The 18,718-nt window shown below is 53.4% G+C and overlaps 7 protein-coding genes across 7 annotated transcripts; 3 read left to right on the forward strand and 4 right to left on the reverse strand.

Moving 5' to 3' along the window:
• Positions 1 to 3,276: 3,276 nt before the first annotated feature.
• On the forward strand, positions 3,277 to 4,920 carry BO70DRAFT_378624 (uncharacterized protein). Its single transcript, XM_025545278.1, has 3 exons — positions 3,277 to 3,681; positions 3,895 to 4,461; positions 4,564 to 4,920. The coding sequence occupies exons 1-3, from the start codon at positions 3,565 to 3,567 to the stop codon at positions 4,600 to 4,602; spliced, it is 723 nt and encodes a 240-aa protein (XP_025400452.1). The 5' UTR covers positions 3,277 to 3,564; the 3' UTR covers positions 4,603 to 4,920.
• Positions 4,921 to 6,254: 1,334 nt separating this feature from the next.
• Positions 6,255 to 7,174, reverse strand: BO70DRAFT_378625 (hydrophobin family protein). The gene is made up of 3 exons (XM_025545279.1): positions 6,735 to 7,174; positions 6,493 to 6,581; positions 6,255 to 6,401 (listed from the first exon to the last, which is right to left on the reverse strand). The coding sequence occupies exons 1-3, from the start codon at positions 7,051 to 7,053 to the stop codon at positions 6,357 to 6,359; spliced, it is 453 nt and encodes a 150-aa protein (XP_025400453.1). The 5' UTR covers positions 7,054 to 7,174; the 3' UTR covers positions 6,255 to 6,356.
• Positions 7,175 to 7,543: 369 nt separating this feature from the next.
• Positions 7,544 to 8,536, reverse strand: BO70DRAFT_428016 (uncharacterized protein; the record flags this gene model as incomplete). Its single annotated transcript, XM_025547931.1, has 4 exons — positions 7,544 to 7,604; positions 7,708 to 7,967; positions 8,027 to 8,376; positions 8,425 to 8,536. 4 exons carry the CDS (start codon positions 8,534 to 8,536, stop codon positions 7,544 to 7,546), a joined length of 783 nt encoding a protein of 260 aa, XP_025400454.1.
• A 649-nt stretch (positions 8,537 to 9,185) lies between these two features.
• Positions 9,186 to 10,519, forward strand: BO70DRAFT_360761 (palmitoyltransferase YKT6). Its single transcript, XM_025542864.1, has 4 exons — positions 9,186 to 9,247; positions 9,328 to 9,493; positions 9,557 to 9,837; positions 9,905 to 10,519. The coding sequence occupies exons 1-4, from the start codon at positions 9,227 to 9,229 to the stop codon at positions 10,022 to 10,024; spliced, it is 588 nt and encodes a 195-aa protein (XP_025400455.1). The 5' UTR covers positions 9,186 to 9,226; the 3' UTR covers positions 10,025 to 10,519.
• A 571-nt stretch (positions 10,520 to 11,090) lies between these two features.
• BO70DRAFT_217736 (uncharacterized protein) lies at positions 11,091 to 12,418 on the forward strand. The gene is made up of 3 exons (XM_025538700.1): positions 11,091 to 11,131; positions 11,186 to 11,444; positions 11,519 to 12,418. The coding sequence occupies exons 2-3, from the start codon at positions 11,299 to 11,301 to the stop codon at positions 12,303 to 12,305; spliced, it is 933 nt and encodes a 310-aa protein (XP_025400456.1). The 5' UTR covers positions 11,091 to 11,131; positions 11,186 to 11,298; the 3' UTR covers positions 12,306 to 12,418.
• Positions 12,419 to 13,997: 1,579 nt separating this feature from the next.
• On the reverse strand, positions 13,998 to 15,319 carry BO70DRAFT_423005 (lytic polysaccharide monooxygenase auxiliary activity family 9 protein). Its single transcript, XM_025547577.1, has one exon. It carries the CDS (start codon positions 15,283 to 15,285, stop codon positions 14,047 to 14,049), a length of 1,239 nt encoding a protein of 412 aa, XP_025400457.1. The 5' UTR covers positions 15,286 to 15,319; the 3' UTR covers positions 13,998 to 14,046.
• Positions 15,320 to 16,660: 1,341 nt separating this feature from the next.
• On the reverse strand, positions 16,661 to 17,197 carry BO70DRAFT_254129 (phosphatidate cytidylyltransferase; the record flags this gene model as incomplete). The annotated part of the gene is made up of 1 exon (XM_025538830.1): positions 16,661 to 17,197. A coding segment is annotated over one exon (537 nt), but the record flags the coding sequence as incomplete, so codon positions are not given.
• Between the last annotated feature and the right edge of the window lie 1,521 nt (positions 17,198 to 18,718).

Raw genomic sequence — 18,718 nt, forward strand, 5'->3', positions numbered from 1 at the left:
ACCTAAGTTGGTATGTTTCAAAAGTACAGCGTACCGTCTGGATACTGCGGGTATTTTACCTGTTCGTAAACTATCCTGCTGTCTTGGGACTATCTGGCCCCGTTTATACATCTTGTGCATGATGAGTGGAATGTTCCGGATATAACTTACGAGAGGGCGAGGGCGAGGGAAGTCAAGTTATCCCCACAAGGATGTAGGTTGCATCCGATGGTCGAGGGGAAGAGGCCCACAGTGGAAGGGAAAATGTCCGAGACGACATTTAATGTGCACATGCCTGGGAAGAGGATCAGCTATGGTGCTTGGAGTGAATAACCCCAGCCAAAATTTCTGTAATGGAGATAATTGAGCTCAGTGAATACCGCTAAATCTGACTTGAACATGTTCTGTGGGACTTGCCCCCCCCCCCCCCCCCCCCAAGCTTTTTCCTTGAGAATTGCCAATCTACCAACCGCTGATTGCAGCATTAAGGTGTTCGTCCTTGTCAACATTCAAAAGTATCCTGAAAATATCATCATCCGACATAGCATTCACACGCTAACTCACCTGCTTCTACTTAGACCGTTTTAATGCCCAGGGTCGTGCGTACTGTCTCGCTTGTCGATCCATTCTGGACAATTTCGCACTGTTGATCTCACTACACACTGTATCGTTATTGCTCCAGCCGATACCAATAGTGTTCGAGGCATACGAGGCCAGGACTCTTGCATCCAGTCTAGAAAGTGTTACCTGGCAGATTCACCACTACCAGTGACACTTCCGACTCAGTTCTTTTTGTCCGACACTGTCAGATAGACAGACATATAGGGGAAAGCTACCTACAACTGTTGATATTGTCTTGGACCTACATCGTACGATCACCTACACAATGGACTGCGAAAACCCCGTAGAGTGGTTGGAAAAGGGAGACAGTACTTGGATCAAAAGATACGAAACCTAAGACCAACCATCTGCCCGGGACTGTCTTTTGGAAGTACTTTACAAGCTTACAGCCTCCTGAAACTGGTTCTAATCTTGTTGAAAATGGTGTTTAGCATTGTGAGATGCTGCATGTTAAGGATTGGTGCCAAGGTCGCCTAAACATCGTCAGCAGTTCAGTCGGCATTTGAAAAGTACCCCGAATGTGTTCCGCCCATAATAAGAAGCCGTTCTACGCATTGCCACAGATGTTCGATACAACGAAATGTATGATACTCTTGAAAGCTGTCTAAGCTTACTATATTTCTCATCTACTGACAACTATCATCCATTCAGAGCCGATAAAAAACCCTCGATATCCCGACCCATATCAAAGTCTTGTCGGAGCAGGCTACACTGCGCGTGGGAGATGCTTTCGTCCTCTGTCTATGGACTATAAGTACAACTGATCACAGACACGTTACATCACTGAGTGCCGGAGTCCACAGGAACCTCATCATCTGTCCCATGATCATTCACCGGTCCTAGCCAAGATATCCATCACCGGTCTAGAAAGCCTACACAGCGCAATCCAATCAACCTCATCCAAGCCCATTACAGCCGTATCCACGTTATGGCCATCTCACTCACCTCAACCTCGAGCGCACCCTACACCACAGGGCTCACAGATGAGCTCATCAACTACAAACATTCGAACACAGTCCCTAATCCATCATCTTACCAGCGAGATCCAACGGACTCGCTAATTAATTACCCTTACCTTCCACTCCAGGCCACCTCACCACCACCGCCTACACCCTACACTACCCTCTCAATGCAAACGCCTCATTCCTATCCCATCTGCCGTCCCACATGCATATCCGCCCAAACAGCAATGTTCAACCGGACCACCGCCGTGCGAAACAACAATCATCTTGCCTCGGGCCCATCGACGTGGTCAGCGACACGAACACCTCTTTAACGACAAAACAAAGAAATCCAAGCCGGTCACCGACGCTGCCGTCCGGTCCTGTCTCCAGGCACAGATACCCAAGGGATACACGAAATAGTGCATGGCCCTTGCGGGGGTGCAGAAGATCTCGATGAAAGGGTTACACCTGCCTTGTTCGGTGATCACGGGGGATGGGGATCGGGTCTGCCCCGTGGACGCGACCCACCGGCGGGTTCCAAACTCCAACTAAACGTGGAGATTCTACCCGGCACGGGTTATTGGCAATGGCATGTCTCGGCGATCTGGATACGATGGATGTGGGTATGATTGGATAGGTTTGGCTGGCTGGCTGGGGTTTGTTGGCTGAAAGTGCGGTGTGGGGGAGTTTGTGGCTGATTGTTGTCGGTGTTGACTGTTGAGTCGGAGGTGAACGAGATGAACGAGATGAATGATAGCAAAGCATGAGTTGCAGCCTCGGAGCCAGGTGGCTGAGGACAACCCCCAATCTTGACCTTTAGGGCAGGGAGATGCGCTGGCCGACCTCAAGATCTCCGAAATCGAGTCTCCAGCGGAGATCTCCTCCGAATCCGAATTATCCCACATACGGATCCGTTCACCGCACTCAATTCCGCTCGTGGACGGCTGCGTCTGTCTGATTTGTTGCTGCTTTGGTCCAATCAAAAATGGGAGGTCTGGTCCATACTAGTACCGTGCAGCTGCCGCATCTCGGCCGCAACTGCAGGGTGGCAGATACGACGATGATGACGCGACTAGTGCTCTTCCAGAGATCGCGATGTTGATGGAAGCGATGTCATCGTACATCTGAGAATGTTCAGTCCAGAGGCCTTGGAACAGCAATTGCTCGTCATTCCTGTCATCAATTGGGGGTGCCAAGCTTTTCCCCAGCACACGCAACCCAAACCCCCATACAACATCATCCATGGCTTATCTATCATCAGTCCTCCACTGCGTTTACACTAGTGCTGGAACCGAGATTCGGCAGCCGTGGCCCAGCCCCACTCTGAACACCCCCACTTCAGATAGCAGCAAATAGATATATAACTAGTATCTAGTATCTAGATAGATAGACTAATAATAATAGCATCTTCTGCACGGCTGGCCTGCTTATCCCCCGTGACCTGATAAGCTAGCCCCGGCACCACCTGCCGGATGACGCCTAGCGCCTTGGCGATCTGCGATACAGGGCGATCGGAGGCCCCTGATTGGACAGGGAGGGGCCGGAGCGGGGCCGTGAGAGTCCGCGTCGAACTACCCGACCGGGCTAGCGCGGGCTGTCACGGGGTCGGTGTAGGACTTGCCGCATTGGGAGGGCAGGAGATAAAGGCTCCGGGCTTATAACCATCCAGCCAGGCATCGTGTCACTTCCTTCTTCCTCCGTCTGCCTCCCTCCTTACTTCATTCCTGCCTGTCCGTCCCACCGCTGCCACCCCCGACTGACCGTCCCTCCATCCCCCGCCAAGTCTCGCGCTCTGCCTCCGCCCTCCTCCTCTTCATCATCCCGCCAGTCCGTCCGGCAATCAATAGATGGCGCTCTCGCTCTATCCTCTCCGCCGTCATTCTCACGCATACACCATTGCCCTCTCACAACCCATCCGCAGGGCCAGTAGGAATTAAACCTGCCATTATACGTTTTACTACCCACCTACCTACCTACCTACCTACCTATCTATCTATCTACCTGTCAATCCACCACCAATATGGCCATCGAGATCCTCCCCTTGACAAAAGCGGACATCCCCGCGGCCGTAGAATGCATCCAGAAAGCATTTGCCGATGATCCGTACTTCCACTGGGTCTTTAACGATCCGTCCGGAGTGAGTATTTACTTTCCATTCGGACCATCTATCCCCCTCCCCAGGTCGGATCCGAATGATGTACTTGTACCTTAGAACGTACATGTAGAAGAGCCCCAGCTCTCCTCTCCCTCCTCTTTTCCCATCATTTTCTCCATCATCACCATCATCATCCTCTCCCCCCCCCAATCATCCAACCAAACCAGTTCCTAAAATCTCCTCAAATCCCCACAGTTCAACATCGACCGCAACGCCGCCTCCCTCGCCGCGCACTTCCTCTACGGCCTCTCCTGCCAGGACCCCATCTACGTCGCCAAATACACCACCCCGCCCACCAGCGACAAATACACGGCCCCCGCCACCACCACGGGCTCCGTCGTCGGCGTCTGCTGGTGGTTCAACCCGCACCCCCCGACCACGCCCGTCCCCTGGACCACCTGGGCCCAGGACTGGCTCCTCTCCTTCCGCCAGCTCTTCAACAACATCCGCTTCGGCGGCCGCGGCGGCCTCAACGTCCGGCGCTACTGGCTGTGGAAGGAGCTGCAGCAGCAGACCCACGAGAAGGTGTGGACGGACCCCCGGGGATATTACTTCTGTAATGTGCTCGCGGTGGATTCGTCGATGCGGGGCATGGGGGTGGGCCGGAAGTTGGTCGAGGTGGTGACGCAGCAGGCGGATGAGGATGCCGTGCCGTGCTATCTGGAGAGCTCCAAGGGGGTTCCCAATCTGGTCATCTATGAGAAATTGGGCTTTGGGCTCGTTAGTGAGATTGATTGTGTTGATGGGGGGGATGAGTGTAAGGTATGTTTTTTTTTTTTTTTTTTTTTTTTTTTTTTTTTTTTTGCAGCTGGCTGTCGTGGTTATAGTTTTATAGTTGGATGGGAGAGGCTAATATCCATCCAGCTATACTGCATGATCCGCCAGCCGACAGTGAAGGCGTAACGGGATCCTCCAGTTCTCTTGAAATAGACTGGAGTTCATACTACATGGTGAGGCTATTTTGGGTCGGCTTATGCAGAAGCGCGTTTGGGAATGGAATGGAATGGTGCGGCTTATCTATCTTGCTTGGCATTTGCGCTCTGGCATACTTCTCTCCTACTATCGATCTATCATCGCCTCTTCCGGTCGGCTGTTTCTACTTCACAAGCGTCTCTCAATCTCTCTCAATCAATCTGAACTACTACGATATCTATACTGTCTTTGAGCGTCTTCGAGATGTCTCAGATTGAGCTATCTTAATTGCAGTCAGATATTACTTACTTATCCAAGTTGAATTGAAGGATACCAGGGCTTCTATCCCTCGCCTGTTGACGAATACTATTTCTTTTATCTATCATATTCCTGGCACTAAAATCGACACTTTTTATGACGTCAATAGCTATATCTTTTGGGGTTTACTATTGTCGTTTATCATCTGTACAGCAATACTGCTATACAAAACACAGAACAAGGGTAAAAGACGAAAATAAGAAAAAAAAAAAAAGAAATAATCAAGAGAATGGAATTAACAAAAAAGAAATAAGAGTGGAAGAAAGGAAAAGAAGAAAACAAAAAAAAAAAAAAAAAAGCTCTCTGGCATCACACACCTATCACTTCTATTTCCTATGTACCGATAACACCATCAACGTCTTTTCCAAACTGCATCTATGAACATGAACATCAGACCACCCGATCCCAAACAACCAAGCATTATGAAAGACTAGGCAAAATTAATTATCGCACTCCCTGATACGTTCCTGTGATGCTATTCACATTCACATTGCATCGAGTCATTGGCCAGCAATATCTGGAGTGTGCACACCTCCCATCTTGACCAGTGGTCAGAAATACTCTGTTTACTTTTGGTGCGGGGGAGTATCCTTCATCCAGCCTAATGAATCAAACAAACAGTTAAAAAGAATGGAGGATCAGCGAGCGTTATCTATATCTTGGTTTCGGTACCACAGGGTCCCCGCTGGGGAATGCTGGTGACATACCCGATGATATGATATAAAAAAGGGTTGTTGACTGGGCGAGTGTTGTGGTCACAGGAATATAGATTACAGACAGATCTATGTATGCCTATATATGGAGAACTCTCCTTTGTTTTATTATTTTCAATCTTGCCGGGGAGCTGAAAACATGGCAATTACTGTCATGCTAGGCAAGAGTGATGTTGTTTCTCCCTCAACAGTGTAAAAAACTGGTGCTATAATCTGATGGCAATTGGAAAAGACAGTAAAAGTAGATGATATATGCCTATACTGTGTCTTCTATTCCAATATATTATCAAATGATTTATTTTGTTTAATACCATTACACCGAGTCTCTCACCAACCCTAGGTATATACCTAGGTACCTAACCATAACCACGGCCTCCTGACATCAACATTGCTACATCGTCAGATATCCATCCATCCATCCATACCCACAGCCCCATCCACAAAGTACACTCTGGACCTACCTACCTACTTTACCTACCCATCGACCCACCTGCCTTACACTTCCACTTGCAACAATGCACAAAACCCCATCCATCCAGTTACATAAAACAGCACATCTTGTTGATCTCAAAAAAAAATAAAAATAAATTTAGTCTTATTAGAAAAAGGTAATTTTTATACGCCGTATTCCGTTCCAGATCCAACAAAGACCTTCGAACAAGTATAGAATCGAAGAAACATCATCCAGACACCAGCTGAGCGGGACTGGACTGTTTATAGGACAGAGCCAAGGGCAATGCAGGGAAGGGCGATGGTGCTCTGCATATACTCCATTAGCACCGTCAAAAGCAACAGACGGGGAAGAACTAGGCCAAGGGGGTAGTGGTGGTGGAGATGAAGACAAACTTACCGAGTCGCTCCCGCTCTTCTGGCAACACGCCACGTTCTGCTTACATTGCTGGTTGAGGAAGTCCTGGGCGCCGACGGCGATGATGGGGACTGTTCATTCGGGTGTTAGTATTTGTTTATTTGTTTATTTTATTGGTGTCCATGTTCCCGGGGACCGGGGTATAGGGATAGACAGAGACGGGCAAGACGTGTAGTGTAGTGTGGAGTGGAGTGTGGGAAAGGCTGGCTGAGGAGGGAACATACTGTTGACATCAATCTTGGAGCAGTCGTTGGCGACACCCACACCCTGGGAGCCAGAACCTCCGGCAACGAGGTTGCTCAGCAGACCGGCCAGGATGCCGTCGTCGACGTTGGTCGAGTCGCCCGCGTAGGTGGCCTGGTTGCAGCACGACAGCTCCGCCTGGTCACCGCACTTGGCGGCGCCATCGTCGACGGTCCAGTCGTCGGGGATGGGGTACGTGGGCTTGCCGCCGTCCGTCTGGTCCTTCAACGCGGTGGTGCCTGTCGAGGGGCGCGCGACGGCCAGGGTGGCCAGGGCGAGGGCGATGGCAGTGAACTTCATTGTGACCGGGGGTTTGGTGTGGTTGGGAGGGTTGAGGAGTGAGGGTTGGAGAGTTGGTGGTGGCGAGGAGATGGGAACGGGGGGGAGAGGAGGGCTATTTACGTGCTTGGGCGCTCGTTAGGGTTTGTCTCTGGTATGGTTCCTGAAGGGGTGGCATTCCGTAGGCTCTGGCTGTTTGCATCGGCGGCGTTGCATTGGAAACAGGTACGGAGCGTTAGATTGGCGCCTGGTCGGGTCGCATTGGATTGTTTGGCTGGAATTAAGTTTATTTTTTTTTTCTCGTAGTTGCTGCGTTGGGATAGTTGGATGTTGGATCCGGCCATATGGTTGATGGCGGAGGGCGGAACGGCGGGTGATGCTGGTGCAGGTTGCATCCCTTGCTTCTTTCTTGGGGGGTTAGTTATCTGATCCCACCGACAGGGCTAGTCAGATGCCGGCCGATAAGAGCGAGGGAAACGGCACGATGACTCGGTCGGTTTGGGAGAAACATCTAGGGTGGCATTCCGGATCCAGCCAAGCCGACAATGATGCGCAGAGTCAAATTTCGCAGTCTGTTCCTGAACATTGCGCCGAAGAAGCCCGTGCCGCATGTCACACATCCACCCATTCATCTTCCTCGTCGGTATGCTCCTCCGGGCTTCCCCCCCAACGCACTGCACCACGAATTCCACCGCTGCCCTGGTTGTTTCCGGCTGCCTCGGGACGTGGTGTGTCGCGAAGGAGGTCCGCACCTGGGCCTTGCTGCACCGCGCCGCAAGCCGCCTGGTCATCCTGGCCGGGATCATGATGTCCAGTTCCGCAATGTGGTGGAGCACGGGCGTGCGGATCCTCGGGTAGTACAGATCCCTATACTCACGATGGCCCAGCATGAAGCCGCTGTAGCTGAGGACGAACTTGAGTGGGGGGTGGGACGTCTGCAGATCATGTCAATCTCATCGTGCCCTGGTAGGTACCGGAGCGAGATAGTACCCACGGTGAGTCCAAAAAGCCCACACCTCTCTTTCTTCTCCAACAACGCCGCGATCACCATCGCCAGCGTTGCTCCGGTCGAGAATCCTACAATGCCGACGACCGGGTTTATCCGCTCCAGTTGCCGTAGCACCAGCTCGACACTCCGCTGCAGGCCTTGGATCGGCTGGGTGTCAAACATCCCGAAGCCCCACGCCCTGGACCCCAGTTCCGGGCTGACCTCGAACGGTGCTTCGCAGTAGTAGAAGGTGAATCGCGGCAGGACTCGGTCCGGGCACGGCGATGCAGCCGCATTTAGGGCGTCTTGCAGGAAGCCGGTTTTGGGGTGGAAGATCCCTACGGATTGGCCATGGCCTGAGACATCAGTGCTCGGAATACGTTAGACAGTTGCAAGTGCCAGACCGTGGAGCATTAAGATGTTTGCTCGATTGTCGGTTTCCTGTGAGCCGGGGCCATCATCAGCATCCTGCTGCGTTTGCAGTTGATCCAATGAGATAGGCGGGGCGTCTGCCATTTCGACCTTGCTTGCGTTGTTTCTGGAAGAGGTCCCGGGACGCCATCGGTTGGACACGACTACCGTTGCGTACCGATTACGTGGGTTGACGGAATTGCTTTCCTCATGACAGGTCTGGGCCGTGGTCAGCCCAGCGGCCATCAATCTTCGGCTTTCTTTCCCGTGGGGCAAGTAGGTTCAGCCACATACATTCCTTCTGGAGCGTAGTAGTCCTGATGCTGCTGAAGTGTAAAAGGATCGATCGTCATCCAAGACAGCGATTCCCGGGTTATTCCACCTTTCAAATTGGAGCCATTCTGGCCTGATAGACCTTATACCCATCATCCAGTCCAGATACGGATATATATAGAGAAGGGTGGCCTTGAAGCAGCGGGTAAAGGTTTATTATCCCTACCGAGCATTTTTCATCAGGGACCGACTGCAATTCCTGGCCATTTCCCAAGAGAGTGTTGAGGAGGGCCCGGTGTGGGACAGTGGGATAGACACAGTGAAGATATGAAAGACGAGCCAGAAACGAGAACAAAGCGCGGCAGCCCCAGGCAGACCCAGGCAGACCCAGGCAGGAAGGCATCCTGAGGCACCAAGGCGGTGAGGGGGCCCTGGCTTGAAGCCCGGCCAGGTTGCGGGGAGGCGCCCAACGACGTCAGACTCTCCATCTCTCCATCTCTCCATCCCCCTTAATCGCCCATCATGAAGCTCCTCTATCTCGGTGTCAGTACCTCCCGCAGCCCTCTCGCCCCTCCCTCCCTCGTCTCTCCGCTGCTAACCCCGTCCCCCCCTCCCCTCTTCAGATCCTCCAAAATGCCCAAGCCCCCGCCGTGGAGCTGTGCGCCGAGCGCGAGCTCAGCACCTACTCGCGCTTCACCAGGGGCAACATCAGCGAGTTCATGACCATGTTCAGCAAGACGGTGGCGGAGCGGACGAAACAGGGCCAGAGACAGGATATCCAAGAGCAAGGCAAGTGCCACCCGCAGCCCCTGACCCGACCCGATCTCGATCTGACCGCCGGTCGGCCAACAGACTTCACATTCCACGTCTACGCGCGCACCCAAGGCATCGCCGGCGTCATCATCAGCGACAATGAGTACCCCTCCCTGGCGGCCCATCAGGTGCTCTCCAAGATGCTCGACGAGTTCCTCTCCCTCAACCCCAACGCCGGCTCTTCGCGCGACCCTATCCCCTTCCCTTCCCTCAAGACCTACATCCAGTCCTACCAGGACCCCCACCAGGTGGATAGCATCCTGAAGATCCAGAAGGAGCTGGACGAGACCAAGATCGTTCTCCACAAGACCATCGAGAGTGTACGTGCGCGCAGATCGACAGACAGACCACCCTAGAAAGACAGGGAGCCACAGCTGACCCAGACAGGTCCTCGAGCGCGGGGAGAAGATCGACGACCTCGTGTCCAAGTCGGAAGGCCTCAGCGCCCAGTCGAAGATGTTCTACACCTCTGCGAAGAAGCAGAATTCGTGCTGCGTGATTATGTGAGTGTCCCGCGGACACGGCGATGAACGACGACGACAACACCACCACCACCAACAACAACGACAACAACGACAACAGCGACAACATCAACAACAACCACAACCGGGGTGGCTGGGGAACGGGCACATCATCTTCTGCGGGGCTTTATTTGGAAGCGTTCTGTTGCTACAGGCATTCGTTTGTGGTTCTTGACCTTTTGTGTGACTTGCTTCGATTTACGGTAGATTATAACACCTTAGCCCGAGCAATGAAGTGGCTTTGCGATCACGTGATGCGGTCCGGTGGCTGGGGTGGCGCGGGTGAGGCAGTGTCGGGACATGCTGTGTCACGTGTGTATGTGTGCTAAGAAAAGGACGGCCTCGTCACGGCGGTGGATCCAGAGGGGCCATCTGCGGCCCTGCGGCCCTGCGATCCTTATCTCTGGGATGCTCGGGGTGATTGGCCCGCCCGGCTGTAAGTATCTAAGTGTTAGACTTGGTTATTGCAAATCATGGGGAGATTAACTAGCTCATCCGCCTCAGCCTGAGTAAGCTGCCTTGCTGCCTGATGCTGTGTTGGCGGCAGTGTATTCTTCTCTGCAGGACATCCATCCACTGATGTCCTCGGCCCTAACCTTGGTTCCGTTGCAGCAAGATTACATTTACCGCACGGTTGGTTAAGGTTATTTTTTTAAACAGTAAACCCTGCAAATCAACCGATCCAGATTCTCGGCCACCTGTATTTTAACTGACGACTTAGGGCTGGCTGCCCCTCACCCTCGCCCAGTGTGAGACGCAGTGGACCGCCAACGCACCCCTCCGGCCCTCGCCTTCCAATCTTCCAGAACCCAGGGCACTCCACCCACAGCCAAGCCTCCGTTTCCATTAGGTACGGCGATCCAGCTTCGGCAGGGCGCTGCCTATCGAAACCACCGAGGGTACCCGGTCCCGGCCCGGTCGCCTGCCATTGGCTGGGCCCGCCGAGTGCGTTGCCCCCGAATGAGGAGTGTGCAGTGAGTGCATACGGCTGCTTCTCTTATATCGCTTGCTGACCGTCCCTCATTATTCTTCTTCCACTCCTTTGCCCGGTTCAGCGTTGCCTTCAGCGATACATCCCTCCCTCCCTCTCCAGGTGAGTTCCCTGCCTCGCCACGGGACCGATTGACCCTGCTAACCCTGCGTATAGACCCCCCCCTCCCCAACTCCTTACTCCGCTCCTTTGCCTCGAATTTCCTTTGTCCCGATCCGATAGACCGCTCCTGTGCGTCCCGGGCCCAGGGTGACCCGGTGCAAGTCAAGATGGAACAGCTGGAAGACCTCCGTCTCCAACAGGCCCTGCCCTTCCGCATGCACCACAACACGCTGAGCGGGTTCCTGACGGCCGATCTCATGGTTGCTGCGGGTTCAGCAGCCCTGGTCACTCCGGCAGTGATGATTCTGGACAGGTAGCCAGCCCCTCGTCCACCGTCAGGACCTCCCCCCCCGTCCACGATCAGATCACTGACCGACCGGCCCTCAGACTGGTCGTGGAGAAGTCCTCGCACAACCAACCGTTCTTCCCGGCCTTCCGCCGCCATCTCTGGCTGTCCATCACCCAGCCCGCCACCTTCCTGACCTCCCGCCCCAGTCTCCTCGTCTGGTCGCTATACACCGCCACCTTCGCGGCCGCCAATGCCACCGACACCGTGCTGGACCAGGTCTACCCGCACGTCGACCACGCCATCGCCGGCGCGGCCACCTTCCTGAGCACCTTCCTGGTGAACTCCTCCGTCGGCGTGTGGAAGGACGTGCGCTTCGCCCAGCTCTTCGGACAGAGCCACGGCCACAGCCACAACCACAACCACAACCACAACCAGACCCCGGCCCCCAAGCCCGTCCCCGCGGCCCCGGCCCCCCAGCGCAAGATCCTCCGCTTCAGCCGCAGCATCCCGTTCGCAACCTACTCGGCCTTCCTCGTCCGCGACGCCCTGACCATCTTCGGCTCGTTCACCCTCCCCGGGATGGTCTCGGGGTCGATCCCGGACTCGCTCGCCTCGACGGAGCCCCAGAAGATGCTGTTCGCGCAGCTGGCCATCCCCGCAGCCATCCAGCTGGTCAGCACCCCGATCCACCTGCTCGGGCTGGACCTGTATAACCGCCGCGCGGCCCTGCCCAGCTCCGACCGCTTCTCGCGCGTCAGCCGCGACTGGGTGGGCGCGTCCCTGATGCGCATGTGTCGGATCATTCCCGCGTTCGGCATCGGCGGGTTCGCCAACACCGAGGGCCGGGCCTTCCTCCACCGGCAGTTGCGTCGTGAGGACGACTGAGTCAGTCAACACCCACTCACCACCCCCTTTCACCCCAACCCAACCCACAAACCGAAACCGCCGCAATCGGCATATCCTCGGCGGCCGAGCCAAACCTGGACAGTCGGCTGCCCGATCGGGTAGCGGGTCCGCTTCCCCTTCCTTCCCGCCAATCACCGCTGCCCGCGTGACGGAACAGGCCCTAGCCCTAGCCCGGAGCCCGAAAGGGGCCATCCGTCTGCCCAATCACCATGTGCCGTAGACCGGGCCGGTGCGGACGGACCGGACGGGCTTCTCAACCCTCCTCAGCGGGATGTGACTCGCCCTCGCATGATTGTCGGTCAGACACGTCACAGACTCGTGTCTGAGAACCGATAGGAAAGAAAGCACGGCTGGGACTGCCCTCCGAGTCCGGAGTCGGATGAGATTGAGGCGAGTGGACGGAGAATCACAACCGACCGTGCCCGCGGATAACTCAACCATCACACTAACAGCAACACATCCACATCCCACTTAGATGGGCGGAAAGGGATCCGGGACCCACGCTTCACTGCCAGAGCCTTGCGATGGATGGATGGGTGGATGGTTGGCTTGTTATGTGTCTCCCTGCAGTGGTGCATCTCATCGCAGTCTCGTTCAGTCTACCGTCTACCTTGCCCTGTATATACAGCTTCAATGCTACGGCCGTACATGTTTCTCATGTGAAATAAAGCCTGACGGCTGTCTCGATCAACTTATCTTGTAGTGTTGCAGTGTATGCTTGGTTGTAGGATACAGTGGATAGTTGTGTAGGTTACGGTGCTCAGCTGTGTGTTCCTAGTATCTGTGAATTGAGATTACTGGTGTGAAGAGGTGTCCGCCTTCCGAGATAGATGGTGGCAATGATACATCGTCAGTCTGGAAGCATAAATCCCTGGGGGAAGAGAGACTGAAGTATACCAAGATATACTATACACCTGGATCAGATATGGTGTGCTGTTGTACTATATACTTTTGCCAGAGACCGGTAAGTGCGCACCGTTGGAAAAAAAAAAGAAAAAAGCCACACATTATACGACTTAAAGGAGACGAGGTCCAACTATCTGTCACCGGTCTGGGATATTTGGAAAACAAGATCATGACAGGGAATAAAAATGCGCCCTCTCTCTCCTGCCCTTATTCTCAAGGGGCTCAGCACCCCGCACCCCCACCCCCACCCAAGTGAATGGCAATCCCCTGAACTCAAGTCTCTGCAGTGACAGCATGATCATGTTCATTTACCGCCTGGATGAATGGATCCATAGTCTTCTAGATACCATTGATCTTTCACCTGTGTTTGGGCGACGCTCGCGATCTCCGTCGGCTTTAACTGGAAGGTCCCTGGATATCTCCCCTCTCTAAGCTTTTCTGTAGACTCATGTCCAAGATATCAATGGATTTTCAAATGTGAGGACTAGAAAAGAAGTAGATACTGAGATATTGCTCATTCACTTGTCCTGCTTCAGCTATTCTGTTCTGGGACAGAAAACCGCGCACTGAACCGAGATAACACCAGCGTATCTGCCAGAAGCACTTCTACGGCGGAATAGTAATAGAAATCGCTTTATAGCGCCTTTGAGAAATCCCGTCTAGCAGAATATTCTATAAACCTCGAGGATGGAAGGACTATTTACACAAGCATTCAATCCAGGTAGCAGAGCACCCTCCTACTCCTCAACATCAAAGTCCCTATATCAACTGCGAAAGCCCCCTTCACCGAAACAACAAACCCTCCCACACCAGCTCACACATTCCGCCGACGCATCCGCCCGAGATCACGCCGCCTCGGCGCAGCCGAAATGGTCAACGTCTCTGAGATACCAGCCGTGCATACCGTCCCGTCGGCCACGCTCTGAGACGCATCCCACTCGCCGTTGACGCACCGCTGGAAGGCCGTGCCGCCGTTGCAGTACCAGTAGTCCTCCTCACTGCAGGAGCCGCTGAGGACACCGGAGGTGGTGGAGGCCGTGATACTAGAGGTGTTGGAGGTGGGGATGGAGTCGGACACGCTGCTGGTGCTTTCACTGGGGGTGCTGGGTCCAACCATGCCGGGTCGATTCTGGCCGGGCTGGTCGTTGCTTCCGGTAGGCTGGGGGCGGGAGGAGGTAGAGAGAGTTGTCTGGGCGGACAGTGGAGATGGTGTCTCAGTTGTTGAAGCCACAGCCGTGGTAAAAGCGCTGGTGGTCGCTGCAGAAGCAGTAGCAGCAGCAGCGGCAGCAGCAGTAGCCGTCGCCGTGCTACCAGCCGTGTAGAGCGTCGGACCAGGGATGATATAAGTACTCAGCGTCTGCCAGATATCGACATAGATACCGGGATCGGTATCCTTATACAGATGAGTCCCGAGGGTTCCGCTCGGCGTGGCAGTGCCACTGCCCGTGACATTCAGATTAATGCACTGGGGGTAGTTCTGCGCACCATCCAGATCCTCTGCGCCATGGAGGGCAATGATCTCGTGGCGGAGGACGTAATTCCCAGCTTCGATATCGGTCGGAATGGTGATGTTCCGACTATAGCTATCCTCGATCAGCTCGTCCGTGGCCCAGGTCCCGGGCACGTCAGCGTCACTGATCAGCCCGCCGGCGTCGATTTTGAAGAACTGCAGTGCGGTCTTGTCGACGTCCGAGCAGGATCCGTTGCAGTTCGCCAGGTACGTGATCACTGGCCCGTGGTGGTCCGTGGGCCAGGTGTTCCAGGTCATTCGGACGCTTCCACCGGGGACGACCGGGGCGGAGAGCGCGCCTGGCGCTGAGCCCCGGTGGCAGACGATGTTGGAGTTGTCGTACTGCGTGGGCGAGATGTAGCCGTCGTCGGTGGCGTTGGTCGACCAGGCGATTAGCTCTGGGGGGTCCGATTCGAAGTAGTACGTGTCCACGAGGTAGCCGCCGTAGGTGGTCCCGTCGACCTCGATGCTGGAGACGTAGCCGTGTCCGGCGACGAGGGTGACGGACGCTAGGAGGATACTGGATATTTTGGAAAGAGACATGTTTTTTGGTTTCACGCACAGCGGAATGAGTAACTGGGTGGGAAAAGAATGGACGGACTCCAGTCAATGGAGTCTGGAAGCGAAAGAAGGAAAGACGGGGTTCGAAGAGAAGCTGCTGGAGAGGTCGGTTTAGGCTGGACCGATGGCTCTATTTAATATCCCTCGGAAAAGACCTCTTGATGGCCTGAGATCATGCGTCGAGATGAGGCGGATAAGCGAAGGACCGAGTGGTTCCAGCTTGAATCGATTTGATGAAGGATTCTATGGAATTCTCAGCTGCCCAGGATGATGTTGCCCTCTTGTCGAACTAGTTTGTTTCACATTCTCGGTTGTGTATCCGTGGCATCGCATCGAGGCGCTTAGCCAGTGGCTGTCAGATGCCTATACTCTATACTATATGCATGACTGAGACCATGAAGCACTCGAACTGTCGCCTTTGGGAATATGACTAGCGTTTCAGCCTGGCTCATTCATTCCATTATCCACAGAAGATCGGTGCTGTAAAGCAGTTCTTCAGTAAAAACCAGCCTATTCGCCGGGAACAATCCTCGAAGTCTGCTGAACAAACATTCCAGTGCCATCCGGTGGAGAATGCAGACTGTCATCGTCCATCCAACCACGCGGATCGATCGGAATGCGGGATGTCTGAGATTAATTAGGGCCCGGCTAAGCGAGATGGCAGGATCCCCATTCCTCGGGTAGAACGGTAGCGCGGGCTTGGGTCTGTCTCCACCGGCTGCGGAATTCAATCGTAGATTGGCTTTGATGCGGCATTGGCTGGGGAAGGATTTGTTGAACGTGACTGGTAATTGTTGTCAGGTTTGTTAGTAGGCTTGGCACAACTATGAGCAGAGGAGGTAGGTTTCTCGTGGTTGGGAAACATGGCAACATCAAAGTAGGTGTCATAGAGCTCTATATGATTGAGATATCACAGTTGGAGGATGTGGTCAGGTTGAAGGAGGAAACACGATAGTTATGGAGCTGAGGAACTTGGAATTTTGCTGACTAAATATTCACTGATCTGGAGACTGACCCACCCGTGGAGCTCCGATTCCATACATCTGAAGGGACAAACCACCATATCTCCAGCTCTTCCCCACCCCCGCAGTAACACAACTCTCCAGCGTCTGCACAAACCTCGGCCATCGAACAGTGTCCTGGATTGCCTGTTCAATCTCTCGTTGAAGGACAGTACTTCCCACAACCACGCGTCCCATATCCTCGCTTCGACCGCCAAGCCTACCTCGAAACCTATCATAAACCCGTTCCCGAAAAGCACCGGGGAAGTCTTTCGACCAGACCCGCTCGGACACTCGGATCCATAACTATCCTGCTGGATCCTGGCGTTTCCCTCCGTATCAGACAGATCCAATCCCAGAAGCGAAACGCCGCTGGATCCTCGCAGAAAGCCCGAATACGGATCCCGAAAGTGCACCAACTGGTCTCGAACAATATTCTCCACCTTGTGGGGATTGTCGCCCCCGACATCCATTCGCGGGTCTCCTTTGTAAGAGAGCCCCGTGATGGTGGTATACAGCGCCCGCTCCGTGAATGTCTCAGGGAGTAACAGCATCGCCACACGGATAGCGGATCGGAGATTGGATTCATTCGCTTCCTTGACAGCGGGATTATCCGTGAGGACTAGAACTGGCTTTTGCAGTGGGCCGGCCAGATATAATGTTTCCCATCTTGACAGATCCCGATGGGGAGTATATGTGTTTACGACACCGTATTTGATTAGCCGGCTATTGATGTTGATGAACGGGTGAAAGGAGATTCCGGCCCCAAGTTTGTCTTGCAATGCGGAAACGAATCCTGGTCCGAGAGATGCAACTCCTGAGTAGTGGTGTCGGTGCTGTTTGATGATGTTTAATTTGTGGAATTGGTATGTGTCGGGGACTCCGAAGATGAATATCTATCATCTTGGTACTTGATGCCTCGGACTTTGTGCCCTGGGGAAAGACGTTAGAGCCGTAGGCAACAACGTTTTCCAACACCCCTACTTGTCTCAGGGAAGATCTTATGCGGGGAATCAACATGATGGGACTTCTAGAAATGAAGAGACTCAAGGGTGAACTATCTTGACGAGAGAAGGTTCAGCTTCTTCTAGGAAAAATATTTTCCCATTCAAAAGATGCGCTATGCAGGGGTCGAGATGAGCCTAGTCAGTTAGCCCACGACATCCTTGATTAGCGTCCGGTTTAGTCCGGAACTCTTTTTGTTTAAGAAGGAAAAGTCTCTGCATGACAGGAAGACTGAGTGGTAAGCTGCAGATACCTGAAGCTGACCTCTATTTAACGACTATCGGTGTTTGAGCGCAAATGCCGAGGAGATGGAAACGGCTTCTAAGGAAATAGGGTCAACCAGATAGTCCTTTTTGATATCTCTGGCTACCAAATATAATTGAGGAATTTATCGGTAAAATACCTAAATTCATGAGTAAATACTGAGAAAACGCCCGAACGCCAATTCAGCTAGGAGGCCTCTCCCTTTGCCACCTTTTACTCTGGTCTTCTCTTTTCTTTTTTCGTTTTGCAATTTTCCTGGTATAGTTTCTCTTGGCTAGATCTCTTTGTTGTTCACTTCCTCTGTCCGGTGGTCAACGCAGAAATGACCATTCAATATTATAAAAAGCTCAAAGCTCAAAGGATAAGAAAAGGTAAACGTGCATCCCCGTCCCAGTTTTGGCGAAGGACCACTGCATTCCAGTATCCTATCAAAACTGGCTTTCCCAAACTCCCGTTGCCCTGTGAGCTTTTTGAATTTTCACTAATATACTCTAGGGACAATCAACCCATTTTCGCCCAACTCTACGCGTATACCGGTCATCTCATCGTCGTTAAAGAGTTCGGACCCTTCGGAAGAGTCGATACCGTTCCATAAACTCAGAATATCGCGTCTCATGGCACCGATATGCTGGGAGCCGGGGACTGACGACGAAGGTATATTGTAACTTTCAGCAACACGCTCATAGACAATGCAGCTCAGACGTCTTGCCACTTTGAACCAGTCACTTTCATATTCAGCCAGTGAGCTGAAAAGGAAAGCGAAAGGTCTGCTCCCCTCTTTATCCTGGAGCATCTCCAGTGGTCCCTTCCCCCAGATATCTTCCACCCTCGTCCAGATCAAACGTTCTTCCACTTGCGAAGCTTTATCCCGAGAGGCCTTCAGAAACAATCTCTCTTGAGTGACAGACTCCTCCCAATCCGACTCCTCATAGATATCACGATGAAAAAGCAATGGAAGATTGTCGATCTTCTCCGCGAGCGTCACCGCAAGTGCGTAACTCTGCAAATAGAATTCATAGCCCCTCTTGTCAGGCTTCAGATCCGCTTTTTCAACATCCCAGACTTTAACCAGATCCTCGATTTCGGCACTACTTCCATCCAACGAGGAAGCTAGCTCTATTGACTTCATCAAGAAGAAACAACCT

Source organism: Aspergillus heteromorphus (genome assembly GCF_003184545.1).
Source record: "Aspergillus heteromorphus CBS 117.55 chromosome Unknown BO70scaffold_8, whole genome shotgun sequence".
Lineage (NCBI taxonomy): Eukaryota > Fungi > Ascomycota > Eurotiomycetes > Eurotiales > Aspergillaceae > Aspergillus > Aspergillus heteromorphus.